The sequence below is a fragment of the Gracilinanus agilis genome, chromosome 3 (genome assembly GCF_016433145.1).
Source record: "Gracilinanus agilis isolate LMUSP501 chromosome 3, AgileGrace, whole genome shotgun sequence".
NCBI lineage: Eukaryota > Metazoa > Chordata > Mammalia > Didelphimorphia > Didelphidae > Gracilinanus > Gracilinanus agilis.
Genome location: NC_058132.1, coordinates 380,200,841 through 380,225,373, shown reverse-complemented (window position 1 = coordinate 380,225,373; position 24,533 = coordinate 380,200,841). Strand labels below are relative to the sequence as shown.

The 24,533-nt window shown below is 34.8% G+C and overlaps 1 protein-coding gene across 1 annotated transcript in view; it reads right to left on the bottom strand.

The window, feature by feature from the left end:
• The window catches only part of C3HXorf58 (chromosome 3 CXorf58 homolog), a 48,384-nt gene that overhangs the window by 556 nt on the left and 23,295 nt on the right, over positions 1–24,533 (bottom strand). The window contains exons 4-8 of the mRNA XM_044666821.1: positions 22,948–23,042; positions 22,739–22,850; positions 14,541–14,672; positions 12,741–12,970; positions 375–534 (exon numbers count right to left, since the gene is read on the bottom strand). Coding sequence (XP_044522756.1) covers positions 375–534; positions 12,741–12,970; positions 14,541–14,672; positions 22,739–22,850; positions 22,948–23,042 — 729 coding nt within the window. The remainder of the gene's footprint in view (positions 1–374; positions 535–12,740; positions 12,971–14,540; positions 14,673–22,738; positions 22,851–22,947; positions 23,043–24,533) is intronic.

Genomic DNA, 24,533 nt, shown 5'->3' with positions numbered 1-24,533 from the left:
TGTTAAAGATATTCATTCACTTAATAAATGCTTCATCATTAAGTTTACACATAAAGAAAATGAGTAGAATTCCCTAGGCAACTGTATCTACAGCCAAATTAAAAAAAAAATTTTAATCTTCAATTAATTAATTATTTATTTAAAACCCTTATCTTTCATCTTGGAGTCAATACTGTGTATTGGCTCCAAGGCAGAAGAGTGGTAAGAGCTAGGCAATAGGGGTCAAGTGACTTGCCCAGGGTCATACAGCTGGGAAGTGTCTGAGGCCAGATTTGAACCTAGGACTTCCTGTCTCTAGGCCTGACTCTCAATCCACTGAGCTACCCAGCTGCCCCCTAAACATTTTTTAAAACCATTTTTCACTTTGGACTTACTTCCATATTTTTCTCTTTTTCATTCTGATAAGCTTTTCTCATCTTCGCAATCTTTAGTTGTGCTCGCTTTGTGCGACGGCCTGATTGGTTGGGTTTTGTTAGTTGTTGTTGATAATATTTTTGTAAAGAAGATACACTTATAGAAGAAGGTGAAGAAGACCTGTAAAAATCATGTGCTATAAATGACAGGAATTTATTTCAATGAATAGTCAATCACCAAATCTATTTAGAGAACTGAATGGCAAACAGAGGATTTTCCCCTGAGGTCTATGGATAGCCCTGGCACATATTTATACATTTGTATGTGTATACACACAATGGTCGAGATCAATGACAATTTCTGTTTAATTACATGACATAGTGCTTAACTTGGTGCTCTATGCAAACAAGCATGATGTAATGATCTGAGGGTATGATAATGATACTGACCAAAAAAAAGGATGGAATTTAAAAATTGCCTTGTAAATTTAGTAAATAAAACAATAATATACCTACGATTTCAGGTTGCTAGAAAGATGATATATTGGGAAGCCTGCTGGTTTTGGAGTCTGAGGCTCTTGTTTTAAATCCCAGCACTGCCTTCCACTTGTTGTAAGTTAGGGACTTTGAAGTCACTTAAGATCTCTGGGACTCAGTTTTTCACATATAAAAACAAGGAAATTGTACTAGATAACCTCTAAGGTCACTTCTAGTCATCAGTCTATGATCCCTTAAACTAACAGTTCCAAAGCAAAGAGAGGTGTGAATATTTGCAGCTACAAAGTAGTGGGGGGGCCATTCCTCAGTAAATATCAAAGCACAGACAAGGAGAGCAGTGATCACATGCCTCTCCCAAGATCACCCCACCTTGGAAGCACCCAAACTTTCAGACCTTCAGAACTAGCAATCAAAACAGCAACAGAAAAAAATCTGAAGTTTGGCACAGTGCACTCCCCGACCCCTCCATGAGCAGAATGCTTAACATAAAGTTAAACATTTTTAAGAAGTGTCTCAAAATGAAATCTGAAGAAATAGAAACAATAAAATATGAGGTAAAAGATTTGGTTAAATTGATTAATACAATGATCCAAGATAATTCCAAAGGATTCGTGACTAAACAAAATATTTTCTACTTCCACAGAAAGAACTAATGAACTCAGTGCAAATTGAAATGTTTTTTCTCACTTTATTTTTCTTGGTTTTTAAAAATATATAGTTAATATGGGTGCAGCTAGGTGTCTCAGTGGATAGAGAGCCAGGCCTGAAACCAGGAAGACCTGGGTTCAAATCTGGCCTCAAACACTTTCTAGATGTGTGACTGGGCAAGTCACTTAACCCCAGTTGCCTAGCCCTTATTGCTCTTCCCCATGGAACTGATATTGAGTAAGACGGAAGGTCTGGTTTTGTTTTGTTTTGTTTTGTTTTAAGAAAGAAAGAAAGAAAGAAATATGGCCAATATGCAAGCCTGTTTTGCATGATTTCACAAGTATAATTGATATATTTCTTGCCTTCTCATTGGGTATGGAAGGGAGTGGGAGTGAGTGAGTTTGAAACTCAAAATTTTAAAAGAATGTTAAAAGTAAATAATAAAATTAAAAAAAAAATTTTAAAAGAAGCACTTGAGTTCCTAGACTGCGCTAGCACTATAATCAAAAGAAACTGAAGTTATAACAATGTTGTTTGTTCAAGAAAATACAGTATAGTGATTCATTTGAACATAATCCTCATATACCAAGTAAAAAAAATCATAGAAAATTATTTTGCATTTAATCTGAAGGTTTAAAGAATATACTCACTTGGTTTTTACTTTTTTGGGAATTAAGAGCAAGAATCTTAATAAGCAAGGAATTGAAAGGTATAAATAGGGGCTAAGCCCTTTATAGCAGTTAGAATTATATTTTAGGGCAGAAAGCCTAAAATCCACTATAGCAACAGGTAAGAAATGAAGGTGAATTTGATTAGATCACTTATAAAAAGTAGTCAATGGGCAACAGAAAGTTAAGGAAACTATGTCATGGCCTGGTAATCTCTACTAAGAACTTATGTCTCACTACCAATGACATTCTATGTTTGGATGCCCATTTTAATATTCAGTTCAGTATTTTAGAATTATCCATCAGTAATCTTACCTCAGTTTCCTGAGATTACTCTCCTCACCTGTCCCATGACATCCTCTGATAATGACTAGCATATACCTGTACTTACTGTCTTCCATGGATGTCCTGGCAAGTTCCTGAAGTGCATCCTTGGTTGGTTGGTGATGTAAGAAATCATCTTGTCTAACCCCTTCTCTTTACATGTAAGGAGTCTAAACTCTAGTGTTAGGATTACACAAATTCTAATATAGGAACATCAGAAATCATAGGGAAGAGCTCAGAAGTTATTGCTAGTGATGCAGCTGTGGCTGACCCTGCTAAATTCTTCTGTGTTATCTTTCCCAAATCTTAGCACAGCATGGTTTGGACCATAAGAGACACACACAAAGAAACACATACAGGAAAATCTATCAAGGAAAGCTAGACCTGTGAGGCTGATTTGTTCCACCTTGAATATATTTTTTAAAACCCTTACTTTCCATCATGGAATCAATACTGTGTATTGGTTTCAGGGCAGAAGAATGGTAAGGGCTAGGCAATGGGGGTTAAGTGATTTGCCCAGGGTCACACAACTAGGAAGGATCTGAGGCCAATTTTGAACCTAAGACCTTCTGTCTCTAAGCCTAGCTCTCAATCCACTGAGCCACTCAGCTGCCTCCACCTTGAATAATTTTTACTTGCCTATTTCTCTTCTTCAAGAACAGAGTTCTACAAGCAGCAATATAATGTCAGCTTAGAAAACTACAGAGGAAATCTTACTTCTTCCAAATTTTATAAGCTGTCTACAGACAACTATAGCACAGAAGAGAGAATGGTTGAAAACCTTGTTAGGTTTATTGGCAATAGCTGCTGCTTCGATATCTCTATAGCTATTTGTCCTATTTTCTTTACTATAGTAACCCCAAAAAGCTAAATTGCCCACTCAATGTCAAATAGTGACAGTGGAAGAGTCAAAAATAAAACTTGCATCTAAATCCTCTAGCCTCTTCAACATATCATGCTGTCTTAGACCATGGATATGCGCTAATTTGTTTTACAAAGAGAAAAGTTCTTGTTGGCTATACTAACTCAGACCACTTGTTTAGAAAATTCTTACCCTTGGTCATTCAGTAAATGGGTTAGAAAACACAGATGGACTACCGGGTCTGTATCCCAAGAGATATAAAAAAGGGGGAAAGGACCTATGTGTATAAAAATATTTATAGCAGTTCTTTTTGTAGTGGCAAAGAATTGGAAATTGAGGGGATGTCCATCAATTGGGGAATGGCTGAACAAATTGTGGTGCATGTTGGTAATGGAATACTATTGTGCTATAAGAAATGATAAGTAAGATGATTTCAGAAAAAGCTAGAAAGATCTGTAGAAACTGATGCAGAGTGAAATAAGCAGAACAGGGAGAACCTTGTACCCAATAATTGCAATATTGGAGATGATTATTTGTGAAAACTTGGTTACTCTCAGCAATGCAATGATCTGAGACAATTCTGAAGAACTTATGACTAGGAATGCTATCTACCTCAAGAGAAAGAACTGTTGGCATCATCTTTCACATCAGTATATTTATGGTTTTATTTTGGAGTTTTGGTTATGTGTAACTTTGCCCTTACAACAATGACCATTTATGGAAGTGTGTTTTGCATGACCATAAAAATGAAATAAAAAGAAAGTATGGATAGCTCAGCAAAACTAATCAGTACTATGGTGAAAGATTTATAATACATTGACAATACAGTGGATTAGTCATAGCATCATCATATAGAAAAATGATATTAATTCCACAATATTATAGGATGATTGTGTTATGTGAAGTCATCAACAGTTCCTCTTTAGTCTTCTTGCCCTATTGCCATCTATCTATACTTACAAATAATTATATTTTGGGAGAATGGGGTCTGGATCTGGGATTTCAAAAGGATTGTAAGATGACAAACATGGCAAGATATTACATGGTTCTTTTGGATTCCTTTTCAAATAACTTAAACTAATATCTCAAATTGAATTTTAGATAGGCACAAATTATAAAAAGCTGACAGTTGTCCTGTCTAAGGAAATTTAGGAGGATTTTAGAAAAGATCTGACCTACTAGTGTGGTGGTCTGGTCAGGAACAAAGTGCAGATACCAGCTGTGTTGAAGTCAGGACTTCAGAAACTTTTACCCCACAGATGGTTGGGGGTGGGGATTTGGGTGACTGATCAGGGGTAATTTGAGGGGCTCTCTGCAAGGTCCAGTAGTACCAACTAAACAGGATCTTGGCCTATGTATATGGGAGAGAAGGAGCAAGCAGAGAGGGGCAAGTGTAATCTCAGAAGTGTTGAGATCTTGCTTGCTGTTCCAGGATAAAGAGAACTGGTTATGGTTGAGTAGAGTGGAGTTTTTGGTTTCTGGGCAAAGGAGTGAACTGATGGTCTTAGGATGGAACCAGCATGTAGTGAAAACTTTGGCAGAAGCAATAGTGCAGGGGCAAGGGTAGGTAGTAGGGAGACTGGTTAGGCTCAGAGATGAAAAGAATTACTTGAGTAACTCATAAACAAAGGCATAAGCCAGGAGAGCATTGATCTTTCCTGTGTTTGGTTCACAGCACATTGGAAGAAGCAAAAAATCAAAGATCCTCAGATATAGTTCTGAAAACAACATGAAAAACATGAAGCCTGAGACATTATGCCTCATACCCTGGAGCAGAGCCTGACCTCAGCATAACTGGGAAATAGGTCTTTAAAAATAAACTGCAGGAAAAGAACTTGATCATAGAAAGCTAGTATGATAATATAGAAGATAAGGGTTAAAACTCAGAAGAAGACAATGAAGTCGAAACAAGTACTTGCAAATTTTCAAATAAAAATGTAAAATAGACATGTCCACCCCCAATACCATGGAAGAGCTTAAAAAGGACTTAAAAATCAAATGAAAGGTAGGGAGAAAACTGGAAAAAGAAAAGGAGGGAATACAAGAAAATCAAGATGATTTTGAAAATAAAGACAACCAATTGGAAAAAGAGATCTAAAAATCTTCTGAAAAAAAAAAACTCCTAAAAAATAAAAATTAGCATTGGGCAAAGGGAAGTTAATGACTTCATAAGCTATCAAGAAATAATAAAACAAAATTTTAAAAATGAAAAGATAAAAGAGAACATTAAATATCTCATTGGAAAAACAACTGACCTAGAAAACAGATTGAAGAGAGATAATATTAGAATTAAGTTACCTGAAAGTAATCATATAGATTCTAGATATTATATTTCTAGAAATTATTAAGTAAAATTGTCCTGAAGTTTTAGAACTAGAGGGTAAATTAGAAATTGAAAAAAATCACTAATCACCACCTAAGATTCCAAAAAGAAAATTCACATTATAGCTAAGTTTCAAAGTTCTTAGGTCAAGGAAAAAATATTACAAGCAACTAGAAAGAAGTAATTCAAATTTTGTGAAGCTATAGTTGGATGACACCAACTTTAGCAGCTTCTACATTAAAAGACCCAAGGGTATGTATGGAATGTGATATTCTGAAGACCAAAAGAACTGGATTTGAAACAAGAATAACCTTTTCAGAAAAGCTGAGTTCATTCCTACTAAAGAAAAAAAGAAATTTAGTGAACTAAAGGACTTTCAGACATTCTTGAGGAAAAGATCAGAACTGAATAGAAAATCTGACTTTCAAATACAAGAATCAGGAAAAATACATGAAAGATGGTATATATAATCATAAAGGATTTAATAAGGTTAAGCTGTTTACTGTTTTATGTAGGAAAATGTAATTCTTAAGATTATAATTTTTAGGATAGTTAGAAAGAGTATACATACATAGATAGAGGACTTGGGTTTGAGTAGATTATGTTGGGATGATCCAAAAAAATAAAATTGGGTAAGGGGAAGTGAAATGGAGCAAATTAACTCATAAGAAAAAGGCATGAATGGAAAAACTTTTTACAGTGCAGTGGAAGATAGGGTGGAGGTGGGCAGTGTAAGAACCCTATTTTCACTGAATTAAAAAGGGAATAACATGTACATCTTTTGTTCAGTCATTTCAGTCACGTCCATCTCTTCCTGTCCCCAACTGGGGTTTTATAGCAAAGATAATGCTGTAGTAGTTTGCCACTTCCTTCTATAACTCTTTGGATAGATGAAGAAATTGAGGTAAACAGAGTTAAATGATTTGTTTAGGGTCACACAGTTAAATATCTGAGGTCAGACTTGAACTCAAGATGTCTTCCAAACTTCAGGCGTGGCACCTTATCTACCATGGCACATACCTGCCCTTACATATATATCTAGTTGGGTATAAAAGTCTTTGTACAGAGAAATAGGAGGGCAATGGGATAGGATAGGAGAGAGAGACTCTTAACAGGGTATATGAATTAGGGAGGCAGTGGTCAGAAGCAAATTAGACTTCTGAAGAGGAATGGGAGAGAGAGAGAGAGAGAGAGAGAGAGAGAGAGAGAGAGAGAGAGAGAGAGAGAGAGAGACAGAGAGACAGAGAGAGAGACAGAGACAGTGGAAGGATAGAAACAATGGAAGGAAATGGTGGGAAATATACAACTAGTAATTGTACATTTAAATGTGAAAGGGATAACCTCACTGATAAGATGGAAACAAAGCAAAATAGATTCAAATACTATGCTTCAGCTGATATAAAAAAATCAGCAGTAGCAATCATGATCTCAGATGATTTTAAAGCTAAAATAGATGTAATTTTAAAAAGATAAAAAAATGCATTATTTTAAAGATACCATTGATAATAAATATCAATAGTAAACATATATGCACTAAATTCTATAGCATCTAAATTTATAAAGAAAATGGTAAATGGATTATAGGTAGACATAGATAGCAAAACTCTAATAGTGGATTACCTTAACTTTCCCCCCTCTTACAAGTAGATAATAAATCTGACCAAAAAATAAATGAGAAAGAAGTCAAACTGATTAACAAAATCCTAGATAAGCTAGATATAATAGACATCTGGAGAGAAATGAATGGGAATAGAAAAGAATATATCTTTTTCTTAGTGGTACATGGCACCTTTACAAAAACTGACCATATGTTAGGGCATAGACATATTAAAATGCTTCTGTCAGATTATAATGCAATAAAATTACATTTAACAAAGTACCATGGAAACAGATTAAAAATTAATAACTAAGCCACCTGATTTTAAAGGATGAATGGGTCAAAGAATGTATTATAGAAACAATAAATAATTTTGTTAAAAGGAATGATAATAATGAGACAGCATACCAAAACTTATAGGAGGCAGAAAAAGCAATAATAAGAGTAAAATTTATATCTTTAAATGCTTATGTCAATAAAACAAAGAAAGAACAAATCAAGGAATTGGGTGTACAATTTTTAAAAACTATGAAAAGAACAAATTGAAAACCCCTCAATTCAAAACTAAATTGAAAATCTCAAAACTTAAAGATGAGGATTAATAAAATTGAATGTAAGAAAACCACTGATTTAATAAATAAAACCAGGAGCTAGTCTGATAGAAAAAACAAACTATTGGTTAAAATGACTTTAAGAAGGCAAAACAATCACTAATATAAAAAAGGGAAAGGATAATATACTACTAATGAAGATGAAATTAAAATAATTATTAGGAGCTATTTTGCTCAATTAATTATATGCCAATAAATTTAACAATTTATGTGAAATTGAAGCATACTTTCAAAAATGTAAGTTGCCAATATTATATTATATTATGTTATATTGGAAATAGAATATCTAAATAAGCCTATTTTTTTAAAAAAAGGAAATTGAATAGACTATAAAATGAGCTTCCTAAGAAAAACACATCAGAAAAAAATCCCATCAGGATCAGAGGGATTAAGTAGTAAATCCTATCAAAAATTTAAATTTCAATATTAAACAAATTATTTAGAATAATAGGCAAGGCACAAGTTCTACCAAACTTCTTTTATGAAACAAATATGGTGTTGATACTTAAACAGGATGAGCAAAAACAGAGAAAGAAAATTATAGACCAATTTCACTAATAAATATTGATGCAAAAATCCTAAATAAAATACTAGCTAGGAGCCTATAGCAATATATCACAAAGATTAAACATTGTGACCAAAGAGGATTTATACCAGGAAAACTATTAGAATAATTTATTTTATCAATAACAAAGTAAAAAAAAATCATATGATTATATAAATAGATGCAGAAAAGGCTTTGACAAAATACAACATTCATTCATATTTTTTAAAAACACCTGAATGCATGAGTACAAATTGATTTCTCCTTAAAACATTAAGAAGCATCTACATAACACCATCAGCAAGCATTATCTGTAATGGAGATAATCTAGGTGCATTACCAGTAAAATCAGGAGAGAAGCAAGGTTGATCATTATCAGCAGTATCATTCAATATGGTACTAGAAATGCTATCAATAGCAGTAAGAGAAAAAAAAAAGCAAATTAAAGGAATCAGAATAGGTAGTTTAGTTTGTTAATAAAAACTATCTTTTTTTGCAGAAAATATGATTATATACTTGGAAAATCCTGGAGAATAAGCTAAAAATTAGTTGAAACAATTTTATCAAAGGAGTAGGATATAAAATAAACACATATACATGATTACCATTCCCATATATTACCAACAAATCATTGGCAAGAAGAAACCAATAAGGCAGAAGAGTAGTAAGGGCTAGGCAATGGGGGTTATGTGACTTGCCCAGGGTCACACAGCTAGGAAGGGTCTGAGGCCAGAACTGAACCTAGGACCTTCCCGTCTCTAGGCCTGGTTCTCAATCCTGAGCTACCCAGCTGTCCCAAGAGATATTTCAATTAAAAGAATTCAAGACAGTATAAAATACCTGTGAGTATACCTGCCAAGACAAACTCAGAACTATATGAAAATGATTAAAAAACACTTTCTAGGGGGCAGTTGGGTGGCTCAGTGGATTGAGAGCCAGGCCTAGAGACGGAAGGTTCAAATTTGGCCTCAGATACTTCCTAGTGGATTGAGAGCCAGGCCTAGAGACAGAAGGTTCAAATTTGGCCTCAGATACTTCCTAGATGTGTGACCCTGGGCAAGTCACTTAACCCCCATTGCCTAGCCCTTACCACTCTTCTGCCTTGGAGCCAATATATAGTATTGACTCCAAAATGGAAAGTAAGAGATTTAAAAATAAAATGAAAAAAACCTAAAATACTTTCTATACAACTAAAGTCAGATTTAAGTAATTGGAGAAACATTCATTGTTCATAGGAAGAACAAGTCAATCTATTTATTCAACATTATCCCACTTAAACTACCAAAAATATTTATTGAGCAATAAATAATGACAAAATTCATGTGGAAGAACAAAAGGACAAGAACATCAAATAAATTAATGGAAAAATATATAAAGGAAGGAGGACTAAAAATGCCAGATCTTAAACTGTATTATATGTCAGTAATTATAACTATTTGGTACTTGTTAAGAAACAGGATAGTAGATCAGTAGAAATAGAGTAGGTATGCAATACACACTAGTAAATGATTATATTAACTTTGTGTTCAATAAATGCAAAGATCTAAGCTTTGGAGATAAGAAATCGCTCATTCGTAAACATTGCTGGGACAACAGGAAAGCAGTCTGGCAGAAACTCGGTATAAACCAACACCTTACATCATTTACCAAGATATGGTCAAAATGGACATATATGTCCTAGACATAAAAGGAGATATTGTAAGTAAATTAGAAGAGCATGGAAAATATTACCTATCCAAATTTATGGAAAAGGGAAGATTTTCTGAATAAACAAGAGATAAAGAGCATTTTGGGATATAAAAAGAATACTTTTGGTTACCTTAAATTGAAAAAATTTTGTACAAATAAAATCAATGAAGCCAAGATTAGAAGAAAAGCAGAAAATTGGGGCTAGGGGGAATTTTTATACCCAGATTCTCAGGTAAAAGGCATCCTATCTCAAATATCTAAAGAACTGAGTCAAATTTATAAGACAGTGATTCCCAAAGTGGGCACTACTACCCCCTGGTGGGTGCTGCAGCAATCCAGGGAAGCAGTGATGGCCACAGGTGCATTTATCTTTCCTATTAATTGCTATTAAAATTTAAAAAGAATTAATTTCCAGGGGGCTAAGTAATATTTTTTCTGGAAAGGGGTGGTAGGCCAAAAAAGTTTGGGAACCACTGTATAAGAAAATGACTCATTTTCCAATTGACAAATGATCAAAAGATATGAACAGGCAGTTTTTTTGAAAAAGAAATTAAAGCCATATATAGTCATATAAAAAATGATCTAAATCATTATTGATTAGAGAAATGCAAATTAAACCAACTCTGAGGAACCATTTCACACCTATTAGATTGATTAGAATGACAGAACATAACCAATGTTGGACGGGATATGGAAAAATTGGGATACATTCACTGTTGGTATAATTGTGAACTGGCCCAACCATTTTAGAGAGCAATTTGGAATTATGCCCAAAGAGTTTTCAAACTGTGTGCACTTTAATCTAGCAATACCACTATTAGATCTGTTTTTCAGTATGTTCATGGGAAAAGGAATCTATATGTTCTAAAATATTTATAACATCTCCCTTTGTGGTGGCAAAGAACTGGAAAGTGAGGGGATGCCTATCAATTGGGGAATGGCTAAATAAGTTGTAGTATATGAAGGTATACTGCTCTGCTATAAGAATGAAGAGCAGGTTGCTTTCAGAAAAACATGAAAAGACTTGTATTAAATAATGTAAAATAAAACAAACAACCAAGAAATCATTGTATACAGTAATAGCAGTACTCTTTGAAGAATAACTCTAAATGAATAAGGTATTTTGAGTAATATGACCATTCAAATCAACTACAAAGAACTTAAGAAGGAAAATGCTATCTACTTCCAGAGAAAGAATTGATATTTAAAAGTATATGTTATGTGGTTCCACATATATATTTACATTAATGTTGGCCTGCTCTTATGCAGGATTGGTAGGGAGAGAGGGAAAAAACTTGAAACTCAGAATGTAACAAAAAAATAAAATAAATTTTTAAAAAGAAAAAAAATTCTCTCTAAAGATGGACAGCTCATAGTCTTTCATAGTTTGTTGGGAGTAATAAAAGGTTAGGTAACTTGCTCATAGTATATAAAAAAGCTATTATATATCAGAAGCAAGATTTGAATCAAGGTCTTCCTGAATCCAAGGCTGGCGCTCTCTCCACTGTACATCCTCACTGATCATTTAAGATCAGTAAATTAAATGGCTTTAACAATTGTGGAGGGGGTGGGTGGGGGTGGAAAATAAAATTAGAGCTGTCATCTTTTGCCCTCATTTCCTCAGATGATAATACACTGGGATTTTTAAATGGAGCTCTGATCATTTTTTTCAGTAGCAACCACCAAAGAGCCATTAGTGATGCAAGATAGTACTTCACGAGCAAAGGGAGATTAAAACCTTTTTGATTTCCTTTTCATCCAACCAAAAAAGTATATGGCAGCTCTAGGAGAATAAGAGAGAATTTATAGCAGAACTTTACACAGATATGGAAGAGACACACACACACAAATTTGTTTATTCATTAATTTCCTTGTATCTTGTTTAAAGCTAAGGATTTTATGTATGATTATTCCTTTATTTCACTTATTTTTTAATTAGTCAATTAGTTAATTAAGCATTTATTATGTGCTAGGCATAATGCTAAGTTCTGGAGATAAAAAGAAAGGTATAAACACTCTCTGTCTTCAATGAGTTCAAATTCTAAGGGGTAAGATGACATGTAAATCATTGTGCATATAATGTATATATATGTATATATATATATACATGTCTATATAAATCACTAAGGCACAACTATCTATCTATATATCCATCTATTGTGTATTGAAAGTAACCTCAGAGGCAGACATGGGGGTGGGGGGACGGGGAGAGGGAAAAGTCTGCAGAAGGTGAGATTTGAGTTGAATCTCAAAGAAAGTCAATGAAGCTGAAAAGTGGAGGTGAGGACATTATGCTAATAGTTAACAATTTTATAATAAAAACATTTTAAAGAGAGAGAAAACTTTATTATTATGTAACAGTTGATAGAAAAAGAAAATAATTGAGAAGTATGTGTCAGCTGGCCTTGGAGAGAGAAGGGCTAAAACATTTCCCTACTTCTAGAAGTCATTGTTATTCCTGGGCTGAAGCCAGGAGACCTTCAAGATAGGGTAGATATAACTCCTAAATGATAATCCATAGCAAATTCATACTAAGAGAATTGGTTATCTTTTACATACAGCATATTAGAGTAACTAAACATTTGTCTTATTACAAGTTAAAATTATAATAGATCATCTTTACCTAATTTTAGAAACAATCCAGAGTTGGTCACGTTGCATCTCTACAGATTTTGGTTTTTGCAACAGATACTTCAATTCTTTTTGTAGACGATCTGAGAGTGTTCCAGAAGTTGCATAATTCATTATGTCATATATTATCATTGTTTTTGGGATGTTTTCCAGGCTCAGCTTTCTCCAGCAGTTACTTTTGCCCCCAAGATATGCTGGAGTTTCATCCAGAAAACTGGTAAACTGTAGAGCAAAGAACCAACACTAATGACCTGATGGGATTTCTTTAAATTTTCAGTGGAAGTTTCTTAACAATTTTTGCTATAAATAAAAAATATATACAAGAAGATCATCAAACTTCTGAATCCAGGAATTGTTTTCTTTTTTTTTTTTTTGTAAAGATATTTTATTTGATTAATTACACGTAATAACAAATTTCCACATAAGTTTTCTTAGGTTGTATGATCCAAATTGTCTCCTTTCCTCCCTTTCTTCCCCTTCCTGGAAATGGTAAGTAATTTGATCTGGTTTATAGATATGGTGTCATCCAAAAGGTATTTCCATATTGTTCATTTTTGTAAGAGAATGGATGGAGACCCAGGTCTGGAAATGAGCGGTCCAGGGTTCAAACCTCTCCTCAGATACTTGCTAGCTGTGTGATCTTGAGCAAGACACTTAACCCCCATTGCCCAGCCTTAGTATTGGTACTTAGTATTGATTCTAAGAAGGAAGGCAAAGATTTTAAATAATAATAATTATGTTCATGATATTTTCTTTGAAATAAAAGAAGTATAAAGAAAAATGAAAATTCAGTAAAAATGAAGGAATTACATATAGTACATCACCTTTCTGGTTCTCCAAAAGCAAGTAGTGTAAAAGAATTCCTAGGAGTCAACTCCACAAGGAATTTCCATTTTCCTTTTTTTAGAGAGATGATACTGGGGTTTCTTATGGCAACATATATGGTGGCTCTATGGAGCTTAATGTCACAGATCAGAAAAATTGGATAAGTGTGTGATGGGGAGAGATCATGGTAGAAGAAAGAAGCAATAGAAATGGATTCTACAGTGTAGTGATGCTTCCAAGCCTTGTGCTTGTGGTGGCATCTAAGATTGGAGAGAAAGAGAGGAAAAAGGCAAATGAGACTGTTCCATCTGTAGTGTCTTCCTCTTCAGGTGCCAAAAACTTATGTAAGTTCTTTCATTAAAACTCTTTATCACACATGGAAGAGGCTTTTTAATAGGTCTAGTTGTGAGAGAAACATTTGTGACCTGAAAGAGTGCAAAGGTGGTTGTAGGTTGTGGGACTGTATGTGATTGGGGAGAGGGGAGGTGCATGGATAGAGGAAGAAGTATTTACTTTTTCCTAGTCATTATCGTGTTTTTCCATTTTCTTGGTTTCCCTTAATTTATTACAACATTTTTGCATGGTAAAAGTATAGTCGTTCAGTTTTAGAAAAATAATTTTCTCCCAAATAAATAAATTATTTTATAAATGTATTTTGAGTAATTATATTTTCAGCATAGATATTTTTCAGTGTAACTACAAACTTTTCTTTTAAAGAAATTTCATTTTATGGATATAGTCAACACCATAGGGTGCCATATATTCATACCAATATGGTATTATAATAAGTCTTGAAGTTTTTAGAAATTAGAATTTAGAAATTAAAAGTGAGTTGTTTGTTTTTTTGAATTATCACTTTACATAGGGTTGCTATGAATTATTCTAATAATATGATTTTTTCCCCTTAGTGATAGGATGAGGGAAGCCTTTCTCACTAATGTTTTAAAATACTGAAAATATTCCTTACATGCATGTAATCTTTCATGGTAACAACATCAACTTCATCAGCAATTTTATGCCTTTGGAATTCAAGTTGGTCTTGTATTATTTGATCATAATATTTCCGATTTCCCATTATTTTGCAAGCATCAACCACTGCCTGTGAAAGGAAACAGTAAATAAAGAATTCACAAATAGTAGCAATAATGTTTGTTATTATGATGTGTCCATTTACCTTAGAGAGTTCATGTCACAATACAACCCATCCCTTTTCTTCCAGGAGCAGGTTATTTATTTTTATTTTTACTAACTTTTTCTTAAATTGCCTTGCTTTCTTATTCCTATCTTCTGGATCACATTGTTTCTCTGGCTTCCTTTTCCATCACTGGCTACTTTTTCTTTTATATCTTCATCTAAAGGGTATGTTAGGGTATACCTTGATTCCCTTTGTCACTTTGGAAGTCCTCCTCTACCATCATAACTCAGCAACCTCCCCCTTTTGAGGTTTATACTATCCAAATTATCAAATAAAGGTTTTGGCAATTATTATCTTCTGATTATTAGGTTACTATTCTTCCTTTTTTCTTAATGATTTTAGTGCTTGGTTCAGTCTTTCTCTTTCAAATCCTACCCTTATATGGAAGGACTTAATGCATTCATATTTAGGTTCCTTCAAAACCCCTAGCTTCCAAGTTCTTCAAGCTACTCAATCCCCATGACCTACTCCTCCACTTTACCTCAGTTATACCCAGAGATGATCATATTCTTGATTTTTCTTTCACTTACGAATGTACCATTTTCATTTACAAACCCTGAAATTCCTGTGTCTTGATTATAAGGAGGCAGGCAAATTGAAACAATCAATACCTCACCCCAGGAAAAGAAACTAGCAATATGCTCTGAACCCAGATTCCTTTATCAGGTGAGAACTAAAATCATTCAAAGTCGTCAAGTCATAAATCAGTTTGGAAGGAAATGAAAACCATTGGATGAGGTGAAATAACAATGCCCAGGAAGTGCATTGGGATTGGCTGAGGAGATTCCCGCATACCCCGAGAGTCTTTATAAGTCAGTTTATTGCTAAATGAAAGAGTAGTTCAGCCAAGTCCATGAAAGGAACTTGTTTTGGGAGAAGAGTACCCCTTTGACAAGAAAATGACTTTGTGAATTTCAAAAATTGGAAGAGCTTAGCTTTTTCATAGTAAGGTAGTGTTCCTGGAACAGCAGGCCTCAAGGACTAACTAGATACATTGAGAAAGGTAGCTTTAAGAATTTACAAGAATCACAGCCAAAGTTACCACAAGCCTCACTCCAAAAGTACAACACTCTTTCCACTATGCTTCATAGCCACCTTGATTTATCATCAGAGATTGCCTGGGTTGCCTGTTCCTTGCTAAGCACACCCTACTTCTTTATCTTCATTCATCTTAGTTTTACCCTTCCTAAGTCTCTAGAATATTTTGACCTACTCTTACACTATGTCCTATGAAACCATTCTATCCTCAGTAAGATTTGCTTCATCTTTGCTGGCTTCTTTTTATACTATTTCCATCTGGCAATTAAAGAAATCTAGATTTTCCAAGATAACATTACATCCCTGGCCACCCTATGCACTACTAGGTGGGGAGAAACAGATAAACACTTGTTGCTAGCTTTTCACTTCCATCACTGTGCAATCTCCCCTCCTTTGAGGTTTACTCCACCTGTCCACATAACTATATTGATCTTGGTCACAGTTATCTATCAGGTTTAGATCATTCTCCTTTTTCAAGGAACTTAGCATTTGGTTTATAAACTTCTTTATCACAAATCCTTGAGGTCTGAAATTTATATGCTTCTATCCCCTCAAATGCCCTCACCTCCTAGTTCATCAAACTCAACAATTATGACCTGTATCTTCACTACATTTCAGACTTCACACAAGTAGGGGTCATACAATTTATTGCATTCCCTCAGTTGTCCTGCATGTCTCCTTTCCTTTCATTCAACCCCCTAGAAAAAGCTATCTACATCCATTACCTTTTATTTCTTCTCCTGACATTTTGTAATATATGTATTTTAAATGATCAAAAATCTACCTTCTAATCCTCCCACCTGATTCAGTTGAAAACCGAAAACAAACTCTATTAAAAAACATTTATAGTGAAACAAAACAAACTTCTGCATTAGCTGTGTCCCAAAAAAATGGTCTTATTTTGCATTCTGGGTCCTTCACTTTTCTATCTGGAGGTAGGTGGTATATCTTATCATTTGTTCTCTGGAAGTGGTAATTATGTTGATAAGAGTTCCTAATTCTTTCACAGTTGTTTGTCTTTACCATATTGTTGTCACTGTATAAATTGTTCTGCTTCTGTTCACTTCATTTGGCATCCATTCATACAAACCTACCCAGGTTTTTCTGAAATCATATCCATCATTTCTCACAGAAAAATAGTATCCTACCACCACATTTTTACATAGTAACTTGTTCAGTCTTTCTCCAGTTTTCAGGAACTCCCTCAGATTCCCATTCTTTGCCACCTCAAAAGGTACCATTAAGATTTTTATGCATCCTTAGTTTTGTTTAAGACCAATTTCCTGCCCCCCCCAATCTTGCCTCTATTACTCTTTCCCCTTTCTCCCTTTTTCCTATATCCCTGTTAAATAAATGTAATTTAGTACCCATGTGTTTGTGCAAGAATGCAGGAACATATTCTTTCTCTTTTTGGATATTTCATAAGAGAGGATAAAGTGTGAACTGCTTTCTCCACCCCCTTCTCATTTGTAAAGATGTTTACTTAAGCTCTCTGACTGTGTGAAATAATGTCCCCTAATCTTCCTTTCCCTCTCCTTTTCCCAGTATATTCCTCTTCCTCTCTTTTTCCATTCTTAAGATAGTCAAGACATAACAGAACTACTCCCAGGCCTGCAGAAGAATAACCAGGGTGTGAATCTCAGACCAAAGAGAAACTACAATTCTGTTAGATTTTCTCTTTGCCTCGATGATGATAGGGTTCAGAGGAGAGACTTATCATCTCTCCATATTTGAATGTAAAAAGCTTATCCTTGTTTAAATTCCATATCATTATTTATTCATGTTTACTTTTTTTATATTTCTCTTAACTTTTGTGTTGGAACTTCAAATGTTCTCTGTAGTTTGGGTCTTTTCATCTGGGATCTTTTGAAGTTAGTAAAGGTTCATTTGTTTCTTTCTATAGCATTATAATCAGTTTCTTTGGGCAGGTGATTTTTGGCTATCAGCTTTTTTTTTTTTTATTATTTTTTTTTTAACCCTTAACTTCTGTGTATTGACTTATAGGTGGAAGAGTGGTAAGGGTAGGCAATGGGGGTCAAGTGACTTGCCCAGGGTCACACAGCTGGGAAGTGTCTGAGGCCAAATTTGAACCTAGGACCTTCCCGTCTCTAGGCCTGGCTCTCAATCCACTGAGCTACCCAGCTGCCCCCTGGCTATCAGCTTTATATCCTTATATCCTTTACATTCTGGAATACTATATTTTAAGTTCACCACTCCTTTATAGGGGTAGCTGCTAAATTCTGTGTGATCTCCTCAGTTCTCGAATTTTTTTTCTAGCTATTTGGTGTATTTTGACTATGATGTTCCTTCATTTAAGGCTTTCTTTCAGGAAATACATGGTGGGTCCTTTCAATTTCCACTTTGCCTTCTGGTTCTAAAAGATATGGGTAGTTTTAAAATTTCTTCAAATATTCCTAGACTTTTTTTTTTCTTGATCATAGCACTTAATCCAATGATTCTTAAATTTTTTTCTTTTTAACTTGTTTTCCAGATCAATTGTTTTTTGCTATGAGATATCTTACATTTTCTTTTTTCAGTTTTTTGACTCTTTTAATATTACCTATTTTGTAGTCATTGACTTCTATTTGGTTCCTTCATAATTTTCAGAGAGTTTGTAGCGTGGGCAAGATTTTGTACCACTTGTGCCAAGCTGTTAATTTTCTTTCCAATTCTTTTCTCTATAGCTCTCATTCTCCATTTTTTCCATTTAGTATCCTCATTTCATCAATAAAAAACATTAAAAAATGTTTTTAATTCTTGCTTCATCACTTCCAGGAATTCTAGCTGAGTTCATGCCCATGTAGTGTTTTTTTCTTAGATTTAATTGTAGATTTTTTAGAGCCATTTTCTTCTACTTTTATGACTTGAGATTTCCTGATACTATAAGTTTTCTATGGTGGGATTCTTTTTGTTTGCTCATTTTTTCAACCTACTTCCTGACCTCAGACTTCATGTTAGGCGTAGGCTCTGTAGCATTTGTGAAAGGAAGGTTTAGACTGGTTCTATTGCTACTTTCTGGGAGTATTGAGTATTGTGTTATTTTCTAGGATCTCAAGAACAGCATGGAGATTTTCAAGTTTTCAGTACTCCCAAGCTAGTTAACTCAGAGTCAAAGTCTGTTCACTGTCAATTGGTCTGAGCTCTTCAAGTTCTTACTCTAACTCTAGGGATGAGCAACAGATGAATGTTAGCCCCTATCAATCAGCTGGAAAGTTCTGTTGGTTCAGAATGACAGAATTGGTCTGAGATTCCTGCCCAGGGTCTCCCTCCCTGAGAAAGATGCCCTTGAGCATAGGTCCCTTTCTAAGTCCTTTCTGGAATTATGAGCCAGAAATGGGTAGAGGGTGACACAGCAGTTGGTGAGTCTCTATTGTAGTGTATGTGCTTGGTGGTCTCATAAAATGGATCTCAGATCTCCTTTTCTGTCATTTCACAGCCTCTCCTGGGTGCTGGAATATAGCATGCTCCTGGCCTGACTTCATCCCCAGAGTCCACAGACTATACCATCTGCTACCTATGCTGACCTGGACTGGACACAAATGAATCATCGTGACCTTTTCTGGACTTCCTCATTAAGATTTGATCTGGTGAGTTTTCTAAATTAGGAGAAGGGATTGTTTTTCCTTTAAAAAATTTTTTTAGTACTTAGCACACTATAGGTACTAATAAATTAATGTTAATTGATTGAAAATGCCATGTAAATGTAAGCTATATTATTTAAATTAATTATTTTTTTAAAACAAAATCTTTTCTTGTTATTGAAAATTTATTTTTTCTTTCCCATCTCCAATGGAGAAAAAAAAGAAAAGGAAAACAAAACCCTTGTAATGAAATATGCATATTCAAGGAAAACAAATTCCTATATTGTTTATGTCCCAAAATGTGCATCATTTGGGTTATTTAGTTTTATCACTTCTCTGCCATACATACACATGTATACACACATCCACATATTTATATACTGATATGCAATATCTACATATATTTATTTACCTACATATCTATATATTATACATAAAATTCATTTTAATATAACACATTTTCAATATGAAGAAAATTTTTAAACAAATTTTTCTATAATGATTATAGCTTAGAGAGTTTTTGAGCTAAAAGGATATTCAGAGATTATTCACTCTGTTCTTTTTGTTTACAAATGAGAAAACTGAGGCCTAGAGAGAAATGATTTGCTTAAGGTCCCAAAACAGAGCAGTAAAAAATCTGAGACTAGGGCTCTGGTCTCCCAGTATAATGTTCTTTTTATTATCACATAAGACAAGAGCTGGAATCAGAACACACACACATACACACTGTTTCCATAAGGATATTCCAAGATCTTTTTAGATATTCTTGAATAGACAAATAATGTCAATTTCACAAAACTAGTCTTCATAGAAAATGTTTTCTCAGTTGTTTACCTACTAATCTAAAATTCTTCAATCTAATAAACTGAAATATGATATTCAAGTGTAACTATCAATTGTAAAGAAACTTACTGTATTCATAATTGAATGAATAAACCTAAAATTCAGTGTGGTAATGTGAAAGTGTTTTTTTTATTTCCTTTGCCTATTTTAAGTTAATCAATCAGAAACTTGAAGTACCCCTACTTAGTAAGTCACTAACCAAGAGAGTTCACACTTACTTAGTCATTAACAGTCCTAAAAGATCACAAGCACTGCCCCACCCCCAGTGCTAGGCAAATTGAGAGACTTTGATTGGTTCCTGAGGTGTGATAGACCAGCCCACAGTGAAAGGAAGGAGAAACCAGAGAGACAGGAAGTGAAGTGAAGAAAACTGCTTATAAAAGAGCCAGCCAAGGGCATTCTGGTTCATTCTCTGCTGCCTTGGATGCTCTTGCTGAGGGAGGACTTCTGCATTGGTGTCTCTGCATTGGATTTCTGCTGCCTTGGTGGCTCTTGCTGAAAGAGGGATTCTTTTGCATGACACTTCTTCTGTATTGGAGAGTCTGCATTGGTGGCTCAATGAGTTCAGCTTTGGTAACTCACTTGGGTTGAGGAGACACTGGCCTTTTGGCTCTTCTCCTGTCTTTGGTGGGACACTCTCCTTGGAGAGGCACTTGTATCCAGACTTAGTTAATTTATCTAGGCAATATTTTCTACCTCCTTCCTACATTTCCCTCTTTGGTATCTCTACCGTACTGTAATAAAGCTATTAAAACTACTAACAGTCTCACGACTTAAGAGTTAATTTTGTAAATGGTGACCACAACAATTCTTTTTAACCATTATTACATTTGGCCACCCAATTTTAATTATTACAGTAAGAACAATATATGCCTGTACACTAGTCTGGAGCAGCTAAGTGATATAGTAGATAGAGTGATTGACCTGGAGTCAGGAAGACTCATTTTCTAGAGTCCGAATTTGACCTCTGACTCTTAGCAACTGTGTGACCCTGGGCAAATCACTTAACCCCATTTACCTCAGTTTTTCATCTCTAAAATGAACTGGAGAAGTACTCTATCATCTTTGTCAAGAAAACCCCAAATGGAATCACAAAGAATCAGACATGATTAAACAACAGTTACCACAAGATTAGTCTTAGTTCAGGGGGCTAAGACCTGAGCAACACATTGAGAGGTTTCCTGATTGTCTGGGACATAAAAGTCCAGGCAAGGAATAATGGTCAGTACTGTTCAGATTTGGTGGCTGTCCCAACATTATGCAAGGCATTACCCCTAATACACCCTATTGAGTCATGTATTCCTCCTCATAAGGAAATGAGGAGGAATACATCTACATAAAATTGTGCTATATCCTGCTGAGTAGCCTTACCATGTTATCATAAACATCCTCTTATTGTTGGATGGTCTACATCTAACAGTCTCATTTTGTGTTTCATTTTGTTTCAATCCTGCCAACTGTCAAATTTTATAGGTTGGGCTCAGTTCTTCAGATTTAGAACTGCAATGAAATGGAATTATAGGCTATCTAAAAGTCTACAAAGGGAGATTTACTTAGCGATAGCATACAAAGGATGCCCAACAAGGATACAGCACTGTTTGCACTGGTTGAGGCAGTCAAATCAGTCGGTGAGTTGACATTTATTAAAGACACTGTGCTAAGCAATGAAGGTACAAAAAGAGGCAAAACCTAATCCTTGCCCTCGAGGACCTTACAGTTGAAGGGCAGAGACAATAAATAAAAAATATATGTATAAATGAGCTACATTCAGGATAAAAAGGAAATGATTCAAAGAAGGCAGACACTAGAATCAAGAGGGGTTGAGAAAGATTTCCTATAGAAGATGTAATTTAAGCTAGGACTTGAAGGAAACCTGGAAAGCCAGGGGAAGAATAAGAAGAGAGTGTATTTCAGGCAAGGAAAAGTAAATGAAAATACTCATGGTACAGAGAAGTGTTTTATTCAAAGAATAGTTAGAAGGGTAATGTTAATGGATTGTAATGGATATGAGGGTATATAAAATGGAATAAGACTGGAAAGGTGGGGGAAGGAGGTCAGGTTATTAAAGGTTCTGAATGGAAAACTGGATTTTATTTTCAATCCTAGGGTAATCTAAAGTTGAATGAGTAAAAGAGAAATCTAGTCATTGGGTAATGTTGGCTGTGGTGATTCATATAGTAGTGAGACAACCACTAAGTTTGAAGGACCTTATGTACAAAACAGGAAGCTTTTTCAACAGCTTGATCCTCATGTCCTTGGTCCTTAGGACAACTTCCTGGTCCTGTAGAGAAAAAATCTGCCTGGCCTACATGGAAGATATTGTTTTTCCACATTGAAGTTCTGACCATGGTCAAGTCATTTAACTACTTTGATCCTCTGTTTCCTTGCCGGTAAAATGAATGGGCTTGATGACCTCTAAAAAAACCCTTACAACACTAATGACTTGTCAATTTATGATTCTAAGAAACTATAATGGATTAATAAAAAAAGGGTATCTTAGTAAGTCACCTCACTTGATGGTCTCAGTGTATTTTTTCCACTGAAATACTTGTTCCCATGGCCTCCAGTGTGAAGAAAAATTTTAAACACAATAAAAGGTGGGAAAGTCTTACCACCAAATCTGGAAAAAAAAAAGACTAAAAGTTAGTCATTTGGCATCAAATTATGGCTTTGTTATCTCTTCTGTATTTTGAAATATATAAACACATGAACATTACCTGAATCTAACTTTACATTGCACACTAGGATCTTTTACAAGATCGGCCTCTAGGGGACACACTTTCTTCAGTATTTCATATGTCACACAATTTTCCTGAAATAGAGACTGTGATTAATAATATTCATACATACTAAATATAGTAAGACTTTTCAACCTATACCTCCTGTCTTAGAACAGATATTATGTATTGTCTAAGGCAGAAAAGTAGTAAGGGGTAGGCAATTGGGGTTAAGTGACTTGTCTAGGGTCACACAGCTAGGGAGTGTCTGAGGCCACATTTGACCCAGGACCTTGCATCTCCAGTCCTGGAGCTCAATCTACTGAGCCACCTGGCTATCCCAATAAAGTTAGTTTTTGTTTAGTCATGTCCAATCCTTTCTGGGGGGTTTCTTGGCAAAGATACTAGAGTGGTTTGCCATTTCCTTCTCTAGCTCATTTTAGAGAGGAGGAAACTGAGACAGAGTAAAGTGACTTGTCCAACATCACACAAGCTAGTAATTATCTGAGGCAGATTTGAACTCAGGAATGGCCCTCTATCCAGTGTGTCACCTAGCTGCCCACAATACTCCAATATTTCAGAGGTTCATGATTTCCCTGGGGTGGGTATTTCTAAATGTTTGTCCTTTATTAGGACCAAAAAAAAATCCATTACTATGAGGTCTCTTCTGATTATGAGTCTTTTGCAAAAGCTATGTATATTTATATCTAAGTTCATATGTATGTATATTTTTACATATATATAACTTTTGGTCTTTATTTCAGACTTCAGATGCAGATATTATCAAGATTTAGAGTACTAATATACTGATAAAATTATGTACTGATATGCTAACTCATAGATATATATTTCTAGCTAGACAAATCTAAATCCATGAAAACAGTTCATTTGAGGACCATATTCTAAAGCCTTCTCTGCTTTATCAGTACTTTTCAGAGTTTGGTCTTCACTGGCATAGCTTTTGAAAAACCAAGATCACCTCCCTACCTTGAGCCATTTGATCTTTTCAATGGAGGAGAATATTAGATAGTACTCTAGGATTCTAACTACTTCCATCAATGCCAACTGCAACCTATCCATCCTTTCCTATTCTATGTGATTCTTCTCCATTTTTCTTCCATAGATTTTTCCCTGAGGATCTATCCAAAATTTAATTCATAGTGTCATTGTAACACTCAAGTTGTCTACCTGCTATCTTTTCCTCTGACTACATGACTGACCAAATCTTTTTACAATCATATATTTCCTAATGATATAATTTATGCCACTTCTAGTGTGCTATGTGCTTCAGTCCACTTATACCAAACCATATGTTATATCTCCACTGACTTGAGTTACCATAATACCTTTTTTTAGAGACTGTGGTATTTCAAGATTTGCAATTATACTGCATCATTGAGAAAACTGGTGATAGAGAGGTGCTGGTGTCAAGGATCAGCTTTGTTCTGCTGGGTTGACTCTTCTGATTGCCTGCTAGACAACTGTACTGATATACTAACTCAATGCACTGATAACTGAATTATATGACACAGCCTAGACAATTGCTAATTACCATCTTTTTGCTATTTCCTTTATGGATTGTTAGG